This window comes from Siniperca chuatsi, linkage group LG1 (assembly GCF_020085105.1).
Source record: "Siniperca chuatsi isolate FFG_IHB_CAS linkage group LG1, ASM2008510v1, whole genome shotgun sequence".
NCBI lineage: Eukaryota > Metazoa > Chordata > Actinopteri > Centrarchiformes > Sinipercidae > Siniperca > Siniperca chuatsi.
Genome location: NC_058042.1, coordinates 13,268,715 through 13,288,088, shown reverse-complemented (window position 1 = coordinate 13,288,088; position 19,374 = coordinate 13,268,715). Strand labels below are relative to the sequence as shown.

Here is a 19,374-nt window from a genome sequence, read left to right as displayed (position 1 = left end):
ATCTTGCAATAACAGAGTCAAGCATCTGTACATTTGGATCATTGTGTGTAGTTTTTGAAATTTCTGTAATCTGAAAAGAGCGTACTATTTTATCATTAACAAAAATACATTGTAGTTTATTCTGTACTGTTTCTTGTTGTAAGTAACAGTAATGAGAAGATTCATATGACTGTCATGTCTGTACAATAAAAATGAAGCTACAGCCAGCAGCCGGTTAGCTTTATCTTAGCATAAAGGCTGGAAACAGGGGGAAACAGTTAACCTGTGTAACGTTACATGTCCTGCCTATGTGCTCTTCGGTGGAATTACACCATAGTAAGAAGAAAATCTAAATAATGTCAGAGATATAACTCTGGCATGTTATTTTCTTCCTTTTAGAATTGGCAATAAACAACGTTGCTCCATGTATCAGTGACGATAGAGTTACTGTTTCTGTTTGAAGTTACTAGCGATAATGTACATAGGCTAAGCTACTCTTTCAACACCCATTTAAATATTGACAGGCTTATTGTCACACTTGCTACAGTACTACAAAAAAACATTTGCCACCTGTATTTTCATAGCAATAAAAACTGCTTCCCCTTATTGAGGCTAACTTACCCTCGGGCAGCAAGCGCTCTGGATTCTGCCATATTTCTCTTTTGGTCGGCTTGTCCACTTAGTGTTGTTGCCTTGGCAATGCATGTCCATGAATTTGGGAGGCGGAGTTTCTGAAGGAGCACTGAAGGGAGGAGTGTATTTGGCTGTTAAGTTCAAATATCAACAATGTTTCTCCAGAATCGCTGACTTTCCCTTTATTTGAGTTTGTTTATATTATGAATAAAGTGAACATGTTCTTATCCAACATATTTATATGGTGCATACCTAAAAATTTGAATGATAGTATATACCTTAATAAAGATCTTACCCCTTTTATTTTGATTTGTTAGGCTTTTATGTTCACTGTCTTCATGATTGTTATGAACAATATCAAAATGACAAAAGCAACACAATGTGCTTCTGTACATGATGAGTCCTCATGCTTTTTTTCCCGCCTGTTTGTTGGTCATCCGCTCAAACTTCTTGCTGAGTCCAGATGGAATCAGTCGGGGGTGACCGCTCATGCCAAATATTTAATGCGAAACCCCTAGTCTGTCTTGTATGAATCAGAGATGAACACAGTATGGATGGAAGTGGACAAGAAGCAAAATTGAAAGAAAAAGAACCCCGGGCAGTCCAAAAGTACTTCTCTCCTGATGGAATAAATGAACAGAAGGGGTTGTGCAACTACACAAACTTTTGCTGCCATGTGAATGTTTATAATCACACTCTTATATAGAGATGGAACTATTGGAGTCTGTTGTACTGGTGTTTGTTTTATCTTTTTTTGTTTTTTATTTCTAGAGCACATATCACTGAGGTTTTTTATCCATAGTAAAATCTATAACAAATAATTAAACTGTCTCTTTGAATATTTTTTTCATTGATTGTCATTTCCCAGTTAGTTTTTTGTAAGTTAACTGAAAGTAGTTTATATATTAATTCTGAGAACTACACAGCGGTGGAAAGTAACTAAGTACAATTACTCAACTACTGTATTTAAATACATTTTTGACATACTTGTACTTTACTTAACATTTACATTTATTTAACTGCTTTAGTTACTAGTTACTTTGATTTTACAAAACATTTGATCAACTTATTAAATATGATGCATTGTTATAGATTAAAAGCCCCACAGACCATCACAGGTGTTTTCAGTTATGTTGCTGATTAGATTGACTAAGGTTGGAGTTGTGCAAAGCTATGCTGGGATTTACCTGAGATCATAACGTACTTGAGCCCCCGCAAAAAAAGTGTTTATCTTGTTGCACACAATAGTAACTTGTGTGTACAAATTATTATCTTGTGCTTAAGATAAAAACAATATATAATCTTTAGGGACCTTAATGGCTCCATAATTAAACAAAAAAAGGCCATTTGGCATAGTGAGTGCTTTTACTTTTGATACTTTAAGTACATTTTCTGCTTATACTTATGTACTTTTACGCAAGGAGAATTTCATAGTATTTTTACACTGTGGTATTGTTACTTTTACTTAAATAAAGGATCTGAGTACTTCTTCCACCACTTTAACTACATAAGTTGTGTGTACTTCGTTGTTACTATTAAGCACGACTATTTGACAGTCGATTCACTTCCCCCCCTTACTTCTTAGCCTTTGAAATGCAAAATTATCGACCCTCATATATTTATTTCCTCTGTTTTGGCCCATGGCAGGTGATTGACATCAAAGAGAAGTTGAAGGAATCCAAGAGGTTCTGGTCCAACCTGCCAGATGACATCTGTGCCAAGGGCAAGCTCACAGAGTCTGACGAGGAGCAGTGCTGGAACAGCCACACTAAGGGCAGGTGAGGACTTCTGCTACTCTTTATAACCACAGCAAAGTCACCCCACTCTACGGTTATCATCATTTTGCCTGCCAGGGATTAAAATAACCACACTGTGTTCCCAGATTAACACTCTCTCTGTAAGTACAATGGTTAGTGCTTATATGGAGAGCTTCTATATAAGCTCTGAGGCTCTAATACTCAGAGGACTGCGGAGTTTCCAACACCTCTTATCACCACTGCAGTGTGTAGAGTATTGCCATGCCATACAGTAGATTGGACAGTGAGTTGTTTTCTCTGACAGTGAACCAGAGATGCTGGCAGAGAAAATATATCACCCCATCACTTTGGCCCCTCCAAGTAACAAAATCACCAGATGGTCCAATAAAAGACATGTTAATTCTCTTGTTTGTGCCAGTACCATTTTTAAGCATCGCTCTAAATCTGGTAGGTAAATTAATTGCCCAGAAATAATAAAACGTCAGTAACAGTCAGACCATGTTAGGAGTGTGTTATGAACTCATCGGATACTCCTGTTACTTAAACACAAGCTATGCGCACTTCAGTTTGTGTAAAACTTATTAAATGAAATACAAAATGAATGATTAAATGGTGACACTTTAACATACATGCACAATAAGAATAAACATAAACAAGACTACAATTACTGCAGCAATTAAATGATACACTCATACATGTTGCCTTTCTCCTGTAGCGTATTATTTTCATTGCACAACAGTTAATTTTTTTTTAATTTAAGTTAAAAAACAACAAAAAGTAGTCCTTTATGGGGTTGCAGAGTTCTTGTCAAACACACTCTAGTAGGAGATAGAGATGGACACAATGGATGCACAAGTGGCAGTGACACTGCAGCCACACTAGCAAATAACAACCGGCTCAGCTCTGTAATTTGACCGGATTGCTTTGGCGGCAGAGAGAGCTCAACACATATGTGTGAACAAAACACAAGCAAATGAAGAAGACATCCTCACTGCTTTGACAACACATTATGCAGCATTTAAAGAAGAGACTGCAAATAAATAAAACAAAAGCTAACTGAGAGACACACCCACCAATTTCACCACAGATATGCAGCATAATTAAACATGTATTATTCATTTTGAAGCTATTTTTAGTTTTAAATGTGAGGTATGTGTTGTCAAAGTGGTGAAGAGGTTTCTTCAGTGTTTTCTGAAGTTGCACTGTGTTGAGCTGTCAGCCACCATATTCAGTGTCACTGATGCCGCTTGATAACTTTTAAATGATTTGTAGAGACTGAACTACTTGTGCATCACAAACTATAGTGAAATCAAGCAAATATGGACATTGCTATCTACTAAACTCTATAGTATGTCAACCAGAAGTTTTGTAATACATCTAGAAAATATTCTCATAAAGGCCCATTTTAAAAGTGCTTCCAGGGATACGACATGGAAATAGGCGATTCAAGTTTTTTGTGTGTCATTGTGTCCAGATATTTCCCTGAAGTGGTAAAGGAAGGTCTTACCAACCAGGTGAACAACCCAGAGGTGGATGTGGATATCACCAGGCCTGACACACTCATACGACAGCAAATCATGGCTCTACGTGTCATGACCAACAAGCTAAAGAACGCCTACAATGGAAATGACATCTACTTCCAGGACTCCAGTAAGTTCTCCAATCTCTCAGGTGTTTGGAAGTGCAGGTGGAGACAAGATAATAATAATCATCTGAAGTAAATAAAGAGAGAAAAGTTTTTCTATTGATTTCTGTGACTGCATGTTGGTTTTGACTTGGACCACACTACACACACACACACACACACACACACACAAAACACCCCTGCAGAAATATAAACTATTATTACTGAAATAAGATCTCAGGTGTCATTCATGTAGCAACTCATCATACAACTCCACAGGATGTTTCAGTGTCGCATTGTGGCAAAACTGACATTATTAGGAGAATAAATAACTGTAGGTACAGTAACACAGACAATGATAGACAGCCAATCCTATGTTTAGGAAGATGTACTGTACATCTCCAGTGCTGCCATGACAGAAATAATTATTTCTTTCTAATTCTGTGGTTCCCATTCAGCTGACAAGATGGAAGATTCTCTGAGCTTTAAATAAAACGTGTGGCTGCATGACTACTTCCACTAAATTGTGTACCTCAGCTCAATTTTTTTTGCTCTATTGTTTGTTTTTCTGTTAGGAGTGTTGTCTTCTTCAACATCAGAGACCTAGTACTGGAGCAACTAAAATTGTTGCATAAGTTAATCTCACAGAAGCAGACTAAATAATACTTTACTTCCTAAAAACTCATTAAAATAACAGAAAAGCCACAGAAACAATCATGATGTGATAACTCATGATTGCAAATAGTTTGCTGTTGAGCTATTAACCTTACAAAAAATGCTTGGCCTAGTTTTGTACTAAACTGAAAGGAACAGGTTGAACCAGCGACCTACAGCATAAGTGATGATGTGATCACTTCCTGATGTGTACGTGCTGAAGTGTATTTGAACGATGATGCAATTGCTTAGCCTTAGAAAAAAGTTAACAAACTACATAGTAAGTGACTGTGCGTGACTTTTCTGACACACGGTGTAAGTGGGTGACCAATCAGAGCAGACTGGGCCAAAACGTTTTTAGACAGAGGGTAAATAGAGGTACTGCAGCAATGTCAGGTATGAGGAAAAATAATGTGTTTTTTGAACATTAAACCTATTCTAGTAGGACCCCCAAATAAAAGTATGAACCTGAAAATGAGCATAATATGTGCTCTTTCATTTGTGTGATTTTGTTGCTGCAGGTGACGAGGGCAGTAGTTCTGGCAGTGGCAGCGGCTGCTCTGACGGCTGCACAACTGAGTTTGTTTTTGTTGGAACAGAGGCTCCTGTAATTGGAGCTGACAGAAGTGATGAACGCGCAGCAGCCTCAGGCAAGTCACTTTCCCGCGGACCCTCCCTACTGCTGGTGATGGTGACCCTCACACTCCCACTCTGGGCAATGCAGACTCAATGGAGATAATACATGAATGTGGCCTGATCACTGACTTTTATACTGTCACGTACAGTACAGTTTAAGAGCAAGTTCTACTGCTGTTCCCTCACTGGACATGTAGAACCTCCTGGAAACCTGTCAAGAATGGCTTACTATGTGGTATGGTAGGACTGGAAGTGAGTGCAGTGCTGCATCCTGCTTGTCCCCCAAAGAATGCCATCACTGAACCAGCTTTCACATCTCTGAAAAAAAAGTCTGAAAAAATTGTGGTTTTTCTCAGTATTTTAAAAACATGCTTCTCTTTTGACAGTGAAAACATCTGATCTGATTTTTCAGCTAAAGGGGAATCTATTTTTCTTTTCCTTTTGTATGATGAAGTTGTGAAAGCAAGACAACGCCCTTTTTATTCTATTAGTCTGTCCCCCTCAGACAAAAGGAGAAAGTCTTGCTGTGTGCATGCGTGGAAATGATGTTAAGTGACAAAAAAAAAAAAAACATTTTATGCAGGCTACACAGTTTTGGATTGGTTGGTAGCAGACTGTACAGTCCTAGCAGTTCACCTGGTTTCCCATTTGGTCATATCAGTGTGGCTTCAGGAAGCAGCAGTTCTTACGGCCACTTTATAGTTGCACATTTGATTATCTCTAAGAAAGTGCTAATGTACTGCACTAAGAGAACTACTTTGCACAGATTATTTTTGTTGGCTTCCTAAGTTTCTAAAGCTACAGGAAACATCCACCCCTTAGAGAAAGAAGATATATTTTCAGATCATTTAACTGATTGTATTGTACTTATAAAACAGTTGCGGTATGTATTTCACTGGAAGGTACTGTATTGTAATCTTACTGGTTTAGTTAATGGCTACATTTTTTAATAAATGTATTATTTGTTTTTAAAAGTTATTTGATCACCTGTAAAATGAAAAAATCAAGAGTTTTCGCAAACAACACTAAGCCATTATACTACAATTGCCTGCTAACAATATTCAGTTACCTGATTTACTCTCTTCTGTTTGGGTACTTAACATGCACTTAAACAGTTTTTATTTCTCAGAGGACTCAGAGTATATTAGTGATATTAGGTATATGTTAATGACATTTTCATTTATTTTCTTGGCTCCCATGCTTTAAGTATTGATTCTGATTTATTTTGTATGTTTTCATCCTTTGTTTATAGTACATAAATGGAAGGTTACACATTTTAACCCTCTGACAGGCTTTACAGGTTTACCCGCTCACATTGGAGCACCTTCTTGTTTGGCCAATCAGAACAGGCCCACCACTACAGGTTATAGAAGTGGTTATGTTTTCTTAAAAGGCATGTACAAAGTCAACAACTCAAAAAAAAAGCCAGGTGCCAAGGTTAGAGGGCTCTGACTACTCGTAAAACTAGGGTTACTATTCATGACCTTCATTCTATCTCCTACAGGCTTCGACCTCTAACAGGCTCTAGAGAGGCTCAGGGAGCAAAACCAATAGCTTGCACTCCATCAACACAACTCGATGGCCATGAACTCTGGTCACACAGAAAAGGCAGGTGCCAGAAATGTTGCAGGCATACTGTAAAAACAAACAAAGGGGCAAATGTTCACTGTCCTCAAAAGAGGGCAGTTGAGGCAGCCACCCTCATGCTGGAGTGTGCCTGGAGGATCCCATCAGCTCATAAGCACCTGAAATGCTTTCACATAGCCAATAAGCATGTCTCTTATCTCAACAGGGGCCTTCCCCAAACCCATCACTGTAACAAATTAACAGCTGCTGTGAACATCTCAAAGAGACTGCATGTTTCACGTAACATACTAAAGCGAGCATGGGAAACAAGAGTTTCCCCTCCCTGTCGCCAGCATGCGGGGAGAGTGAAAATAGCATCATGCTGCACCCTCCAAGACCTGAAAAAATATTTGGCACAAATGACGGGTGCGGGTGAAATGCAGTGCTTCTTTGGTCCCTTCAAATGAGCAAACAACTAGAGTAGACTGATATCCACATTGCCAGATTTGCACCAGCAACATGGTTGTCTTCACAGACAACACCTTATGCAAAATCTCTCCTCAGTGGGCACATGACTCACAAGAGAGACCCTGGAGCACCACAGGAAGCTCCCACTACAGAACAGATGGGAAAACAGTTGACCTCTGTCGCCTCGCTCCCTGCAGAAAACGCTTTAGGAGAAGGTGACTGAACAGCAGCTTCCCACCAAAACTAGCATGACACAATTAAATCACTGATGCGTAGACCTTAATTGTGGAATGCGACAGGCCTCCATCCAACCAAAGCCTGAGGAAAGACAACACTTACCAGATCAACATAAGGTCCTCCCCAATGTCAAACTGTCCAGTGTACTAAATCAATGCAGGGACAGACAGCTCGTGCATTTCCATCAACATGTATTTGTGTACATTTTCAATTTGCACATAAAAAAACTGTAGTGGGAACACCAGAAATAAAATAAAAAAACAAAAGCGTTTTGACTCTAGCTGAGGTGAAAAGTTGGTGTATAGATAAGCACAAAATGCAACTAAGTGCAATGGAAACAGACTTCATAAACAGACGAATAAATCATGACGTATGTGAAGCATGTGACTTAAACATCAGCGGCAGCTTCCACTAAACTGAAGAGACGAAAAATGGCGGCAAACAAAAACATCAGATCTGTGTGGAGTGATGAGGAGAATTTAACCTTTCTTAAATTAATACATGAAACAAACATAAATGTCATTATTTCCATCATGTTTTCCACATTGTCTTCCTTTGTTTGAGGGTTGAGTGTCGCTCTTTAAGTCATCTCGTTGTGCCCTCTTCTTCTACAATAGTTTAATGGCACAGGACTGGAGACTTAGCGCTGTAACTGTTTATCTCAATGCACCGAACTTCTAATATTCACATGACATCAATGCATAGAAACATGCAATATTTTGCATTGTCTTTTGCCGATTTTCTGAAAGTTCAGTTAAGATTTGTTCTACATTTTGATATAAACTTGACTAGAGAGGGACTAGTATAAAGATAACATGAGAAACATCACTATCAAAATATCAACACCAGTTTCACAGCTGCGACAGTCACTGACGAGGACGAAAGCAGGTCAACAGTAATAAAATAATAAAGGAATTGGCCGAACGACACACAGTCCAGGTAGCTAAGAGGAAGCCAAGAAGGTCTTAGGAACGGAAGGGAACAAAAAAAAAACAGGTACTCACCAGCAAAGCCAGGCGGCAGCATTGGGACATGACCACCAAGAAAATAATCTGCAGAGAAGTGGTCACCAGTGGAAGAGTGGGAGACCTCATTTCCTACCCCTAGGTTGCTGTCATAAATTGAGGGCTGGAATGAGCTAAAAAGTGTATGCATTTAATCCAACCACATACGCCATGTCACGGTGACACAGGATCAAGAGGGAGAGGAGGCCATCTTCATTTCAGCGTATTCCTCTCATTGGTCCTGTGGCTCTTTCAGTCACTAAAGGAAAGTGGATGCTTGGTTATAATGCATTGAGCATTTTTAAGATCTGGGTCAGTGAATCCATTCTGATTGGCCCAAAACAGTACATGCAATTATCAGTGCATACTGCAGGGGTGACTGAGCAAGCCTGTTGAGCCCTTTCGAGGTCAAATCCTGTATAAGATAGAACCAGTGGAAACTAAACACACATAAACACAGTTTACCCACCTCTCAAAATCTAAAATAGTGTTTACGCAGCTGTGTATGCAGAAGTTACATGGGTTACACTCTGTCGCACTTTTCTCTTGGATATTTTGGATCGCTCATGTGTCCTCTGCCGGATCATGCTTCTTGCTTCATGCATCTTCACACAAGCACAGAGAGCCTACCACCCAACTGTGTTTGGCAGAGGTTAAAACAAATGGATCCCGAAGTGGTGCTGTTTCAGTGTGTCAGACAGATGAGACAGATGGGAGGTAGTTAGACAGGATGGACATCCAGCAGTAACTATTTATAATGTGCTGAATATTGAATAAAATACTATTAAAGTAACTGGCTGTCAGGCCTGCTGTGCAGCAACAGTTTTCCTGATCTGTTAGGATTTCCCCACCCAGGAGTACAGTCCTGGATTGCAGATAATTACAACGAAGGAGGTTTCATGTAAAAATCATGGTCTGTTACATGGGGCTGTTGGACTGATGAAGCTCAGACTGATATTTCAATTTCAGACATTTACATTTCTCAGAGAATACATCTACACTTGATACAGAATGTATTGACTTTAGAATTAAACACAGATGTTTGGTCAGCACTTTTATTTGGATGTCAAGTGCAGTGTCATATTGTTCCCTAAAATTGGATTCAATTCTTCAGTAACTGAGTTGCATTCAGATGCTCTTTGTGCTTTGGTGATTCTCTAAGTGGTAAATGAAATAAATATACAACAGGAAGAGAAAAGAGTTGATTAGAAGTGCAAGTTAGTGGGTTATATATCGCTGCAGTCAAACACAACCATAGAAATTCAAGTATTAAAAATCATTGTGGCGGCAGATATTTTTGAAGCAGGGTCGGAAGTGAGGCAGAACAATCAGTACAGTGTGTGCTCGATAATGAGGCAGGAAGCTTGCCGTGTGGCTTCAGATACTGGCATTGTTTAAGCGTTGGCACTGCTGCCTCCGCACTGAGGCTACAACAACTAGGTTTTTCAAAGTGTAAAACTCAGTAAGCATCTGCAGCCATACAAAGGTCCAATGCACCCATAAGCACCTCTACAAGATCTGTGATTGCAACAAGAGTTTTGAATGAGTGAGGATAAGCCAGCTCTTTACTGGTGCTCCTGAAATACAGTAAAAAAAAAAAGAGAATCAAGGAAAGACGTAGAAGTAGGTCTAATTTTTCCAAAGAGCTTGTATCAGTACAAACAACAGTCTTCTCTCATTACGACGAGAGGAATGGGCCATTTTCCACTGCCTTGTGTATTCCGCTCTCTCTCCTGACAAGCTACATCACCCTGTTCAGACATACAGTATCACTGTCTGAGATGCTTCAGTGCTTAACTTAATTTATGAGCCATGTTTATTTATTTTGTCTCGTTCATTCCCTTTGGTATTTGAAAAACTGATAGCAAAAGAGGAAAATCGTGGTTGACTGAAGTTTTTTACAGACTGTGTTATGCAAGGTCTTCTTCATTTTGATGTTAATCGTTTGCTGCACTTTTGCTAAAACATTTGCTGTGAGTGTGGTGCTGTTGTGATTTGCAAAATCAGATAACTAAGGAGCACATTAAGATTTTGGGAGCTGTCAGTGCGCGCTGTTCAAAGTGTTTTGGGGGAACTAAAGTTGATGGTTATACAAGCAGACATGCCTTACCATTTTTAAAAGACAAATGGATTGCTTATTTGGCTTTTGTTACACATTCTTGTATACAGAAAATAATACAAAGGTAAGAATAAACATTTTATTAGAAAATGACTTTGTTTACTGTAGTTTTCTCTATTGTGTCTCCATTTATCATTGCTGTCCTGTGAAAACCATGTATCTCCATTGTTCAGGATCTAAAAAAAACAACCCTGCTCAGATCTCATATTTTTACAATGCTTTTCAAAGTTTTAACTTCTCTCCCTCCCTCTACAGAGGCTATAAAGAAAGTGTGGATTGGAAAAGACAAATTGGATGTAAAAATATCAACTGATGTATGGAAAAAATAGCTTGGGACACATTCATAACTGTTCTGCTTATGCCAAGCATGGTTTAATCCAGTTCAAATGTTTACACAGATTACAACTTTAACTTCATAAACTTCTTTTCAGATGTGTCATCTTTATGTGATAAATGTCAGTCAGCTGAAGCCACCCTTGCACAAAGCCACAACTCAGCCCCAAACTACAAAGTTACTGGATAAAGACAGCTAAAGAAAAAAGCTCCTTCTCAGTCTCTGGAAAACAGCTGGGGTGTCTACAGTGAAGCAGTGGCATGCAGAAACAACCAGTACCTTACACTTGGAAAAAATCCAACAAGTCCTCCAAATTAAACAACAAAATACGTTATTTGTCCATGTTCTCTAAACACGAGACAGAGAAGCATTTTTTGATCCGACGCCCCCATCGGCTGTACGATATAATTTGTCTGTGCCTTCCAAAACTGTTACAAATCACTGTTGAAAAAATAAAAAAAGTTTTATGATGTTACAACACTATTTTTAAGGTTTGATTAGGTTTAGGTATAAAAACTACTTGGTTAAGTTTATGGAAAGAATATGGTTTGGGTTAGAATAAGTACGTAGTTCAGTTTGGAGAAACATTGTGGTTTGAGTTAAAATGACTACTTCATTAAGGTTTGGGGCGCTTTGTCGTCATCATTACAATAATAAACACATGGTTAAGGTTATGGAACAATTGTGGTCATGCTTTAAAAAAACAACCCTGACTGAAAAAAAAGCAGCCGTGTCCCGTGTTAAAGTCTGATGTTTTGTTGACACATGTGCTCTATAACAACGTCACTTTACTTCCTACCTTGTTCCCGTCATAACTACTACGTTCAAGTGACAAAGTCATCTATCTTGAACGTAAACATGTCATTTGGGGGGCACTGGGTGAAACGACTAATGTTGTTGTTCTTCTTCTTGGGAGGACGGTCTCGAAAAATCAGATATTCTTTGAAAGAGAAACGTATCGAATTTGATGAAATTTTCTTTCTTCTCTTATCTGAAAAGAAAACACATTTGCTGTCTTAACATCACTACTCCTAATACATTTACTTAAAGGACCAGTGTGTAGGAGTTTGTGGCATCTAGTGGTGAGGTTACAGATTGCAACCAACTGAATACCCCTTGCCTCACCCTCCTTTTCCAAGCATGTAGGAGAACCTAAGGTGGCCGTGAAACTCGTAGATCTAATCTAATCTAGAGCCAGTGTTTGGTTTGTCCGTTCTGGGCTACTGTAGAAACATGGCGGCGCAACAAGGGGACCCACTCCTTATGTAGATAAAAACGCCTTATTCTAAGGTAATGAAAACACAACGATTCTTTTTTTCACATTCACATTTATACATGAATGAAAACATACTTATGAATATTATATTCCATTTCTGCCATATTCTGCCAATAGATGCCCCTAAATCTTACACATCGGTCCTTTAATACTTCATATTTACTGGGTAAAGCTCAGTGTGGCTGGAGGGGAGGTTGGTTTTTTCCCCCTCTCTTTTCTTTACCTTTATATGTTGCAAAATGAGTTACAATAACTGTTTAACATGTCTAATATCAACATGCTTCACAATCACAACAAGAGAAAACAACAACCCTGTTTTGGGGACTGAGTATTGTTAAGATAATCCAGTGGGTTTTTAAAGGGTTTATGTCTCAAGGAGAATTTCCTTAAGACATAAACGAACAGTCCTTCAACATATAGGCTTTTTTCACAGCAAACATTTTGACTGATCATAGTAGGAAAAGCACAGGTGTTACTAATAACATTAACAATGGCTATGTTCTATTCAAGTGTATTAGTTAGCCATGACAGTGTGACAGCATGCAAAATACCAGGACCCTGAAACTGAAGCAGCTAAATGGAATTTAGCCTTTAGCATTTATTGTATTATTCATACCTGTGATTTCCCTCTGTGAAAAAGCTTTATCACCTAACCTGGAAATACAGGGTTTTCATGGTCATATAAAGTGGCTCTGAGTAACCCTGAAGTGAATAATGTAATGTAGTTGCATGTTTGACATTTCACAATCATTGTGTAATTAACATTTTTACACAGCTACTCAAGTTTATCTTCTAAAAGGAGAGATTTGGCTGGCATTTTAACAAACCTTCCGGAGAATGTCAATACATTTCGTAGCTTTTATATTTGAATATTCAGTAGGAAAGAAAAAATCATTTTAAATGACCTTGTAAGTTATTGAGAACTGCTCAGAGGTGAAATTAGTTCTATTTAAGATATATGAGATCTTATGTATGAGTACTTATTGCAGATTGTGTGAAAATATTTACACAAAACCCAGATTATTTGAGGCAAGACTATAATGCAAGACACCACATTTCAGACTTATCCACTCTACTAAAAGAGCAGATTATAGCAGAGGTCCTGTTTTAGATGCTAATGCATTTCAGACAGCGTGATGAGAAGCTGAGCTAATACAGTTCCAGGCTAAATTACAGACAGCTGCTTATGAAATGGATCCCTTTCTTAAAACTAATGAACTCTAATGAACCCTAATAAAAAACAGCCTCTTTCACATGAAACTGAATGAATAATGAATGAAGTAATATTGTAATACACTGACTGTGTCATCACTGACAACAGAAATAATGCATTCTGTCATATAATTACATTAATGTTCAGTTACATTACATATTCAAATAAATATCTGTCTGTAAATATAAACATTGCTGGCAATATTTATCAACTCTTAAAAATGACTGCATATGTAGGTAATTATACCATTTGTCCTTCGTTATATTTTCCTCTAACATGCATGTGTTACAATATTTGCAGCAGATTACAGATGTTCAGTGCACAAAAGGTGAAAACCTCCCCCACAAAAAGATTAAGTGAAAGAGAAACAGGTAGTGTTGAGCCCAGTTGAGATGAATGTATTAACTGCTACCTGTAATCTATCAGCTGTCGAACTTTGCTTGGTGTCACGTTTTGTCACTGGCAGAGAAGACAAAGACAAAAAAGGTTACTACATTGCCACATTCAATACATCTTAGTAGCTCCCCCAAACATCCATTTATTCATTTTCACATGACAACAGCAATGGGGACAAGACGAAACGGCTTCACATCTGAACCAGAATTATTCATTATAATCTCTCTTTCTGTCTGTGCAATTATTTATGTGCTTCAATTATGGAAAAGCAGAGTGAAAGGGCTAAACTCCAGACGAAATATAAAAAGTTTATGGATTTCAAAGACAGAGCTGAGCTTTTTCTGCGGGATCTACTTGATAATTTTGGATTGCTTTTGGCAAAACCCCTGTGACTGTAAAAAGAATGAACTCTGCTTCATTGTAGCGCTGGAGAAATACAGTATGGCTGCTGTAGCTGCAGCTGCACAATTTGATCTGCTGGCATAGTTTTAAACAAAAAAATAATTGAAACTATTTGTTCTGTGCTTTATCTTTGCATTCAGAATATTTGAATAACTTACACAACTGGACAGTTTTAGACTTGTATTAATTTTAGTGATTAGTAGTTTCTCTTGCTGTTTCAGCAAATGGCTGCTAAAGCATGCAGGCCATAATGTTACCATTGGCCAGAAGAGATGATATGGTGAGTGTTGGTAAATACTTTGACACTTGAAAAACTATCTGGAAAATGATTAATTATTTCAACTCTCACTGATGATTTATGCAGCACTCCACATACTGACATATCAAAGAAGACATGGGTGCACTTTTAGTAAGTAATGTTCTGACTGATGATGGAGTAGCTGTGTGATCATCTGTGTGTTTAAGCAGGGCTGTAGCTAACATTTAGGACAGTGGTTCCTGACGCTAGGTAAATCTGAGGAGTCACGAGATGGGCTTTTTTCTAACAAATTACTGAATAATTTTACCTCTTCAGGTATCTAAAAAGTAATGCAATGCAATGCGCGGAGATAGGGACGTGAGGTAAAGAAACTGTGATGTGAAAAGGACAGGTGTTGCCTGAGATATCTGTTTTCCCTCACCTTAACCTGCACCCAACCCTAACCTCAACCAGTTATCTGTGCTACGCCTGACCATGACATCCGTGGAGTCTTGTCATCGCTGTGAGGTTGCCAGGCAACACAACATGTTAAATAGTGAGCTTTTGACATGCTGGTCGGCAGATTTATGTTTGGCCAGGCTAGCTAGCTAAGCTAAGCTAACTGGACGCTGGCTGTAGCTTCATACTTAGCGTACAGATACGAGAGTGGTATCAATCTTCTCATCCAACTCCCAGCAAGAATGTGAAATAAGTGTATTTCTCAAAATGACAAACTATTCCTTCAACACAGAGCTCACTGTATTAGACTGAGCATAGTGAATTTTAAAGAGAGACAACTGTCAATCTTACAATCTAATGTTGTTTTCCCTTCACTAATTTTTTAAGACCTTTTTTACTGCACCCACACAATTATGGTAGCCGTGCTAGTTCAATTAAATAACTGTAATGTCTGAGCAGCAAAAGAAATTTTATTAGTGTCAGATACAAGACTTGGTCACAACAGGCACACTTGTATAATTTTATGTAATACAATATCAATACAATAAATACCTTTGCCTGAAATAGACTGCCTAACACAACAGATCTGACAATGAGACCAATGCCTTTTAATTGTCCTTCACAACTCATAAAACTCAGTGTTTCCTCTGAAAGTAGGGTGGTGACTGTAAATATTAAGGTCTGAGGACATTGTTAATGGATTCTCTGATGACACATTTCATCCAAGCACTGATTGTAATTGCTTTTTACATGACAAGTAATGGTGTGAGGGCTTTAGAGACGGTGAAAAATCCCTTGAAAATAAAGACCTATGAAATTAAACCTTGGTTTTTCAATTTTCACTCCCACAAGAGTTGAGCAATTAAATTGATTCAACCCAGTACTGTATAATAAGACATAAATAAGTTTCAAAGTGAATCTCAACTATCATATTTTTTCTTGGACAGGCTTCATTAAAAAGCTGCCTTTTAAAAAAAAAAAAAAAAAAATTTACTTTATGTTTAAACAAATAAGACCAGATGCTGAGGTTTTCTCCACCCACTCTCTGTGTGTTTACACTTCAACCTCAAAACCAACACAGCAGGTTCAATGCACCAACACGCTCACATGGTTCCTGTGATATTGATATGACCTTGATCAGCAGTGTTTATTGTAAGAACTCTGACGAGTGCAATTCAGAATGATAAGAGCTAAAATAATTTGTTTAAAATATTACATTGGAAAAGAGTCTTTGTGAATATGTATTTCCATCTGAGTACATCTGAAAAAGTGTCCCCTTGTCAATGCCCTAACCCCTTTCCAATCATCTTACTTTTGCAAACACGCTTCTATTATTTTTTCTTGTTTCATACATTAGAGGTTTTCAAATAAATTCTCACTCCCTCTCTCTCTCTGCTGTCTTTCTCTCTCCGGATTTAGGATAAAGACTGAATTACACAGCAGAACAGTCCTGGATAGCAGAGACAGAGATTACCCTCCCTGATCTTTCTACAGACAAGAAATAGTTCAGTGTAAAACCCTCCCTGAGGGCCTTGCCACCTCAGTACTGACAGACTGCGTATTAGCATGTATCAGAGAAGAGAAAGAAAATGGTTTTATCCCTTTTGACCCACCACTTGACTTGAGAAAGAGAGGAATCTAGGGAGCCCATGCAGTGGATGTTGGGCCTGTCACCACACTGATCCATCCTCTGGGGAAAAAAAGAAAAAGAAACAAGGTTCTGCCTACTGCCATGTCAGAGGCACATGGCTCCAGTGCCAACAGGTACAGCGCACTGCCTTTTTTTTTTCCAACTGACAAGGCTTAGCTCCTAAAGCAGCCCAGATTTGTTGGCTCTGAAAACAACATTTGCAGCCAGTGTTCAGCCTTTTGTTCAATATATTCATGAATAAAGAAATATTATTAAAATACAGACTTGCAGAACTGATTGTTACGAAAGTTTAACTAGCTAATAATTGCCCATAACGAGAATAAAGGCCAATTATGTCATTGTATGTTAAACAGAAAAAAGAAAAAAACTTCCATTCTCCTCCTTATAGTTACCTATTTTAATATAACAACAATATTACAATTAGAGCTAATGATTAAATTATCAGTGGACTGGCAACTATTTTGATAATTGATCACTTTTCAAGCAAAAACTTGAATCATTCGCTGGTTCCAGCTTCCTAAATGAGTATTTGCTCTTTTTAATATCATTGCAAACTGAATATCTTTGAGTTTTTGACAGATAAAACAATACATTTGAAAACGTCACCTTGGGCTCTGAGAAATTATGATTTTACTATTTTTGACACTCCATTGACTAAATGTTTGATCTAGAAAATGATCTTGTTGCAGCACAAATTACAATAAAATTCAAATTACAGTAAAACATTTTTAAAGACTAAAAGGTGATATTAATGATTTGATTTGAGTTTTAAACATTCATGAACAATATTTTACCATTTGATATGATTCAATCCAATTCTCTAATGAGTCATGATGAGTCTGTTAAAAAGAGGGTTTATTAGAAGCCTATAGTCAGTTTGTGTGTGCCTTATCATATGAAGAAATCTAAAAGGAACCATTCCAGACTTGCAAAACTGATTGTCACCAAAGTATAACTGGCTAATAACTGACCATGGATCAGCCTGGGGGAGCGAAGTGACTAATAAAGAGGACCATTAGACTGACACTAAGGTGCAAAATGAAAACGTTAAAGATGTGAAAATGTTTCCTGGTTTGATTTAACACAGAGTTTCCACACGAGTGGAAATGGTGCCCAAAAGTCCAAAAGTCTGGTATTTGCTGCCTTTTCCTCTTCCAGACTCTTTTCATGCAGTGGTCCATTAAGAACAATACATGCCAACTGTATGATGTCAAACAGAAAGACATTAGTTCTACTCTTCTGCTACCACCCCTCTTCTACAGATTTCAGTTCTCGTTTTTATGACTTGACACCATGAAGAGCAAACATTCAGTCAGTTATGTAACCTGTTAATCTTCAGGTGTACTTAATGACCGGTATAATATTCATACTCTTCAATGTGAGTTTCACTCTGTGTGCACTAACATATTATGAGTATCCTGTGCTCATTTGCACCTTTCTTAAAATGTTTAAAACATTATCATCACTTGCAGCTAAAAATATCACATCCTCCCCAACCTCTGTCATGGTGCCATTTCTTATCATGTCTGCTTTTGTGTGCAGTGACAAAGTCATGTTGAAAGTGCCATCCAAAACCCTGATCTACTAAATGTCTCACCAGTCTAAGCTGCTTCACTACCTAATTAAGAAGCATGAATAATACATCGGCTTGTCATAAATGCAACTGGCAGTACATCTGCCCTGGATGCAGCGAGAGGATGTGTCAGACCCCAGTCAGGAACTGATGTTAAGCGGGACACCCACATTGCACCAGAGAACTATGGGAAAAAAAGTGGGTGGGAATTGGAAGAGGGGGATATTGGGTGGAAGGAGAAATATTAGGGAAAAGATTCAAGCCTGACCTATGTGATCTGAAATTTTTTAAATTTCGAAGGTTGGCTTGTCTGGCAAATGGGTCAGTGGCCATGGGGGATGGTCTTAGTAGTGGCAGCCATGCTTGTGGCAGCTGTGATAAGTAGGTCAGTAAATAAAATGGAACTCTTCTCCTAAAACATCATTGAAAGTGATGATGGTAATGCTAAAGCATGCATAAAATTTAAAGATTTTGATTGATCAGGACAAAGCAATAGCATTTAGTGAATTATGTCGGGAGCTTTTTTAAATAATTATAATCTATTAATGAACTAATTTTGAGGTTTTAGCAGTAAGGTGTAAACAAGGGGAAGATTAATTAAATCTTTTCCTCCCTCCTAAACCAGAAAACATTTACTCATGGATTAGCGACAGCGTGTCTCACCATGTGCCAAATTAGCCGCACCGCTGTGTGCCGCACACTCTGCAATATCGAATTGTGTGGCCAACTGACCTTCCAAGAGCAGGCATAGGGATAAAGATGATGAAAAGAAAGAGGACATCAGTCTTCTCTCCAGGCTTCAGGGACATCAGGAAGGAATCATTCTGTTTCTGATGTTATTTGTCACAACCTCTTTGTTCTGAGAAGCATAAAAGGTGAAAAATATTTGTTTTGTAACATTTGCACAGAATGGTAAATAACCTTATTTGGTACACTGAAAAATCACAAACTGATTTTTTTGTGCCATGTACTCCTATTGGTGATGTTTCCAGTCTTGTCACCATTTGAGATCCGATACTGATTTAATATATTTTCCATGTTCTTCAATTGTGCCTTTTTATGTCATCTGCTGGTGTTTCTTGCCTTCCCTTTTACTGTCCTAGATTTTTTCTTTTACCAGACAGCAGGTTCACTTGACACCACAGCAGTACATCA

General features: G+C 38.2%; 1 protein-coding gene and 1 long non-coding RNA gene across 7 annotated transcripts in view; one reads left to right on the top strand and one right to left on the bottom strand.

Annotated features, from left to right (window-relative positions):
• Positions 1–10,770, top strand: part of gpc6a (glypican 6a) — a 238,289-nt gene extending 227,519 nt beyond the window's left edge. For all 6 annotated transcript variants that reach the window (XM_044193683.1, XM_044193691.1, XM_044193707.1 and 3 more), the window contains 3 exons: positions 2,260–2,390; positions 3,844–4,019; positions 5,169–10,770. In XM_044193683.1, the coding sequence (XP_044049618.1) occupies positions 2,260–2,390; positions 3,844–4,019; positions 5,169–5,386 (525 nt within the window). In that variant the 3' untranslated portion in view covers positions 5,387–10,770. The remainder of the gene's footprint in view (positions 1–2,259; positions 2,391–3,843; positions 4,020–5,168) is intronic.
• Positions 10,771–11,021: 251 nt separating this feature from the next.
• On the bottom strand, positions 11,022–19,059 carry LOC122878151. The gene is made up of 4 exons (XR_006378423.1): positions 18,952–19,059; positions 16,609–16,685; positions 13,913–13,959; positions 11,022–12,002 (listed from the first exon to the last, which is right to left on the bottom strand). It is a non-coding gene; the product is annotated as an uncharacterized LOC122878151 (long non-coding RNA).
• Positions 19,060–19,374: the final 315 nt, after the last annotated feature.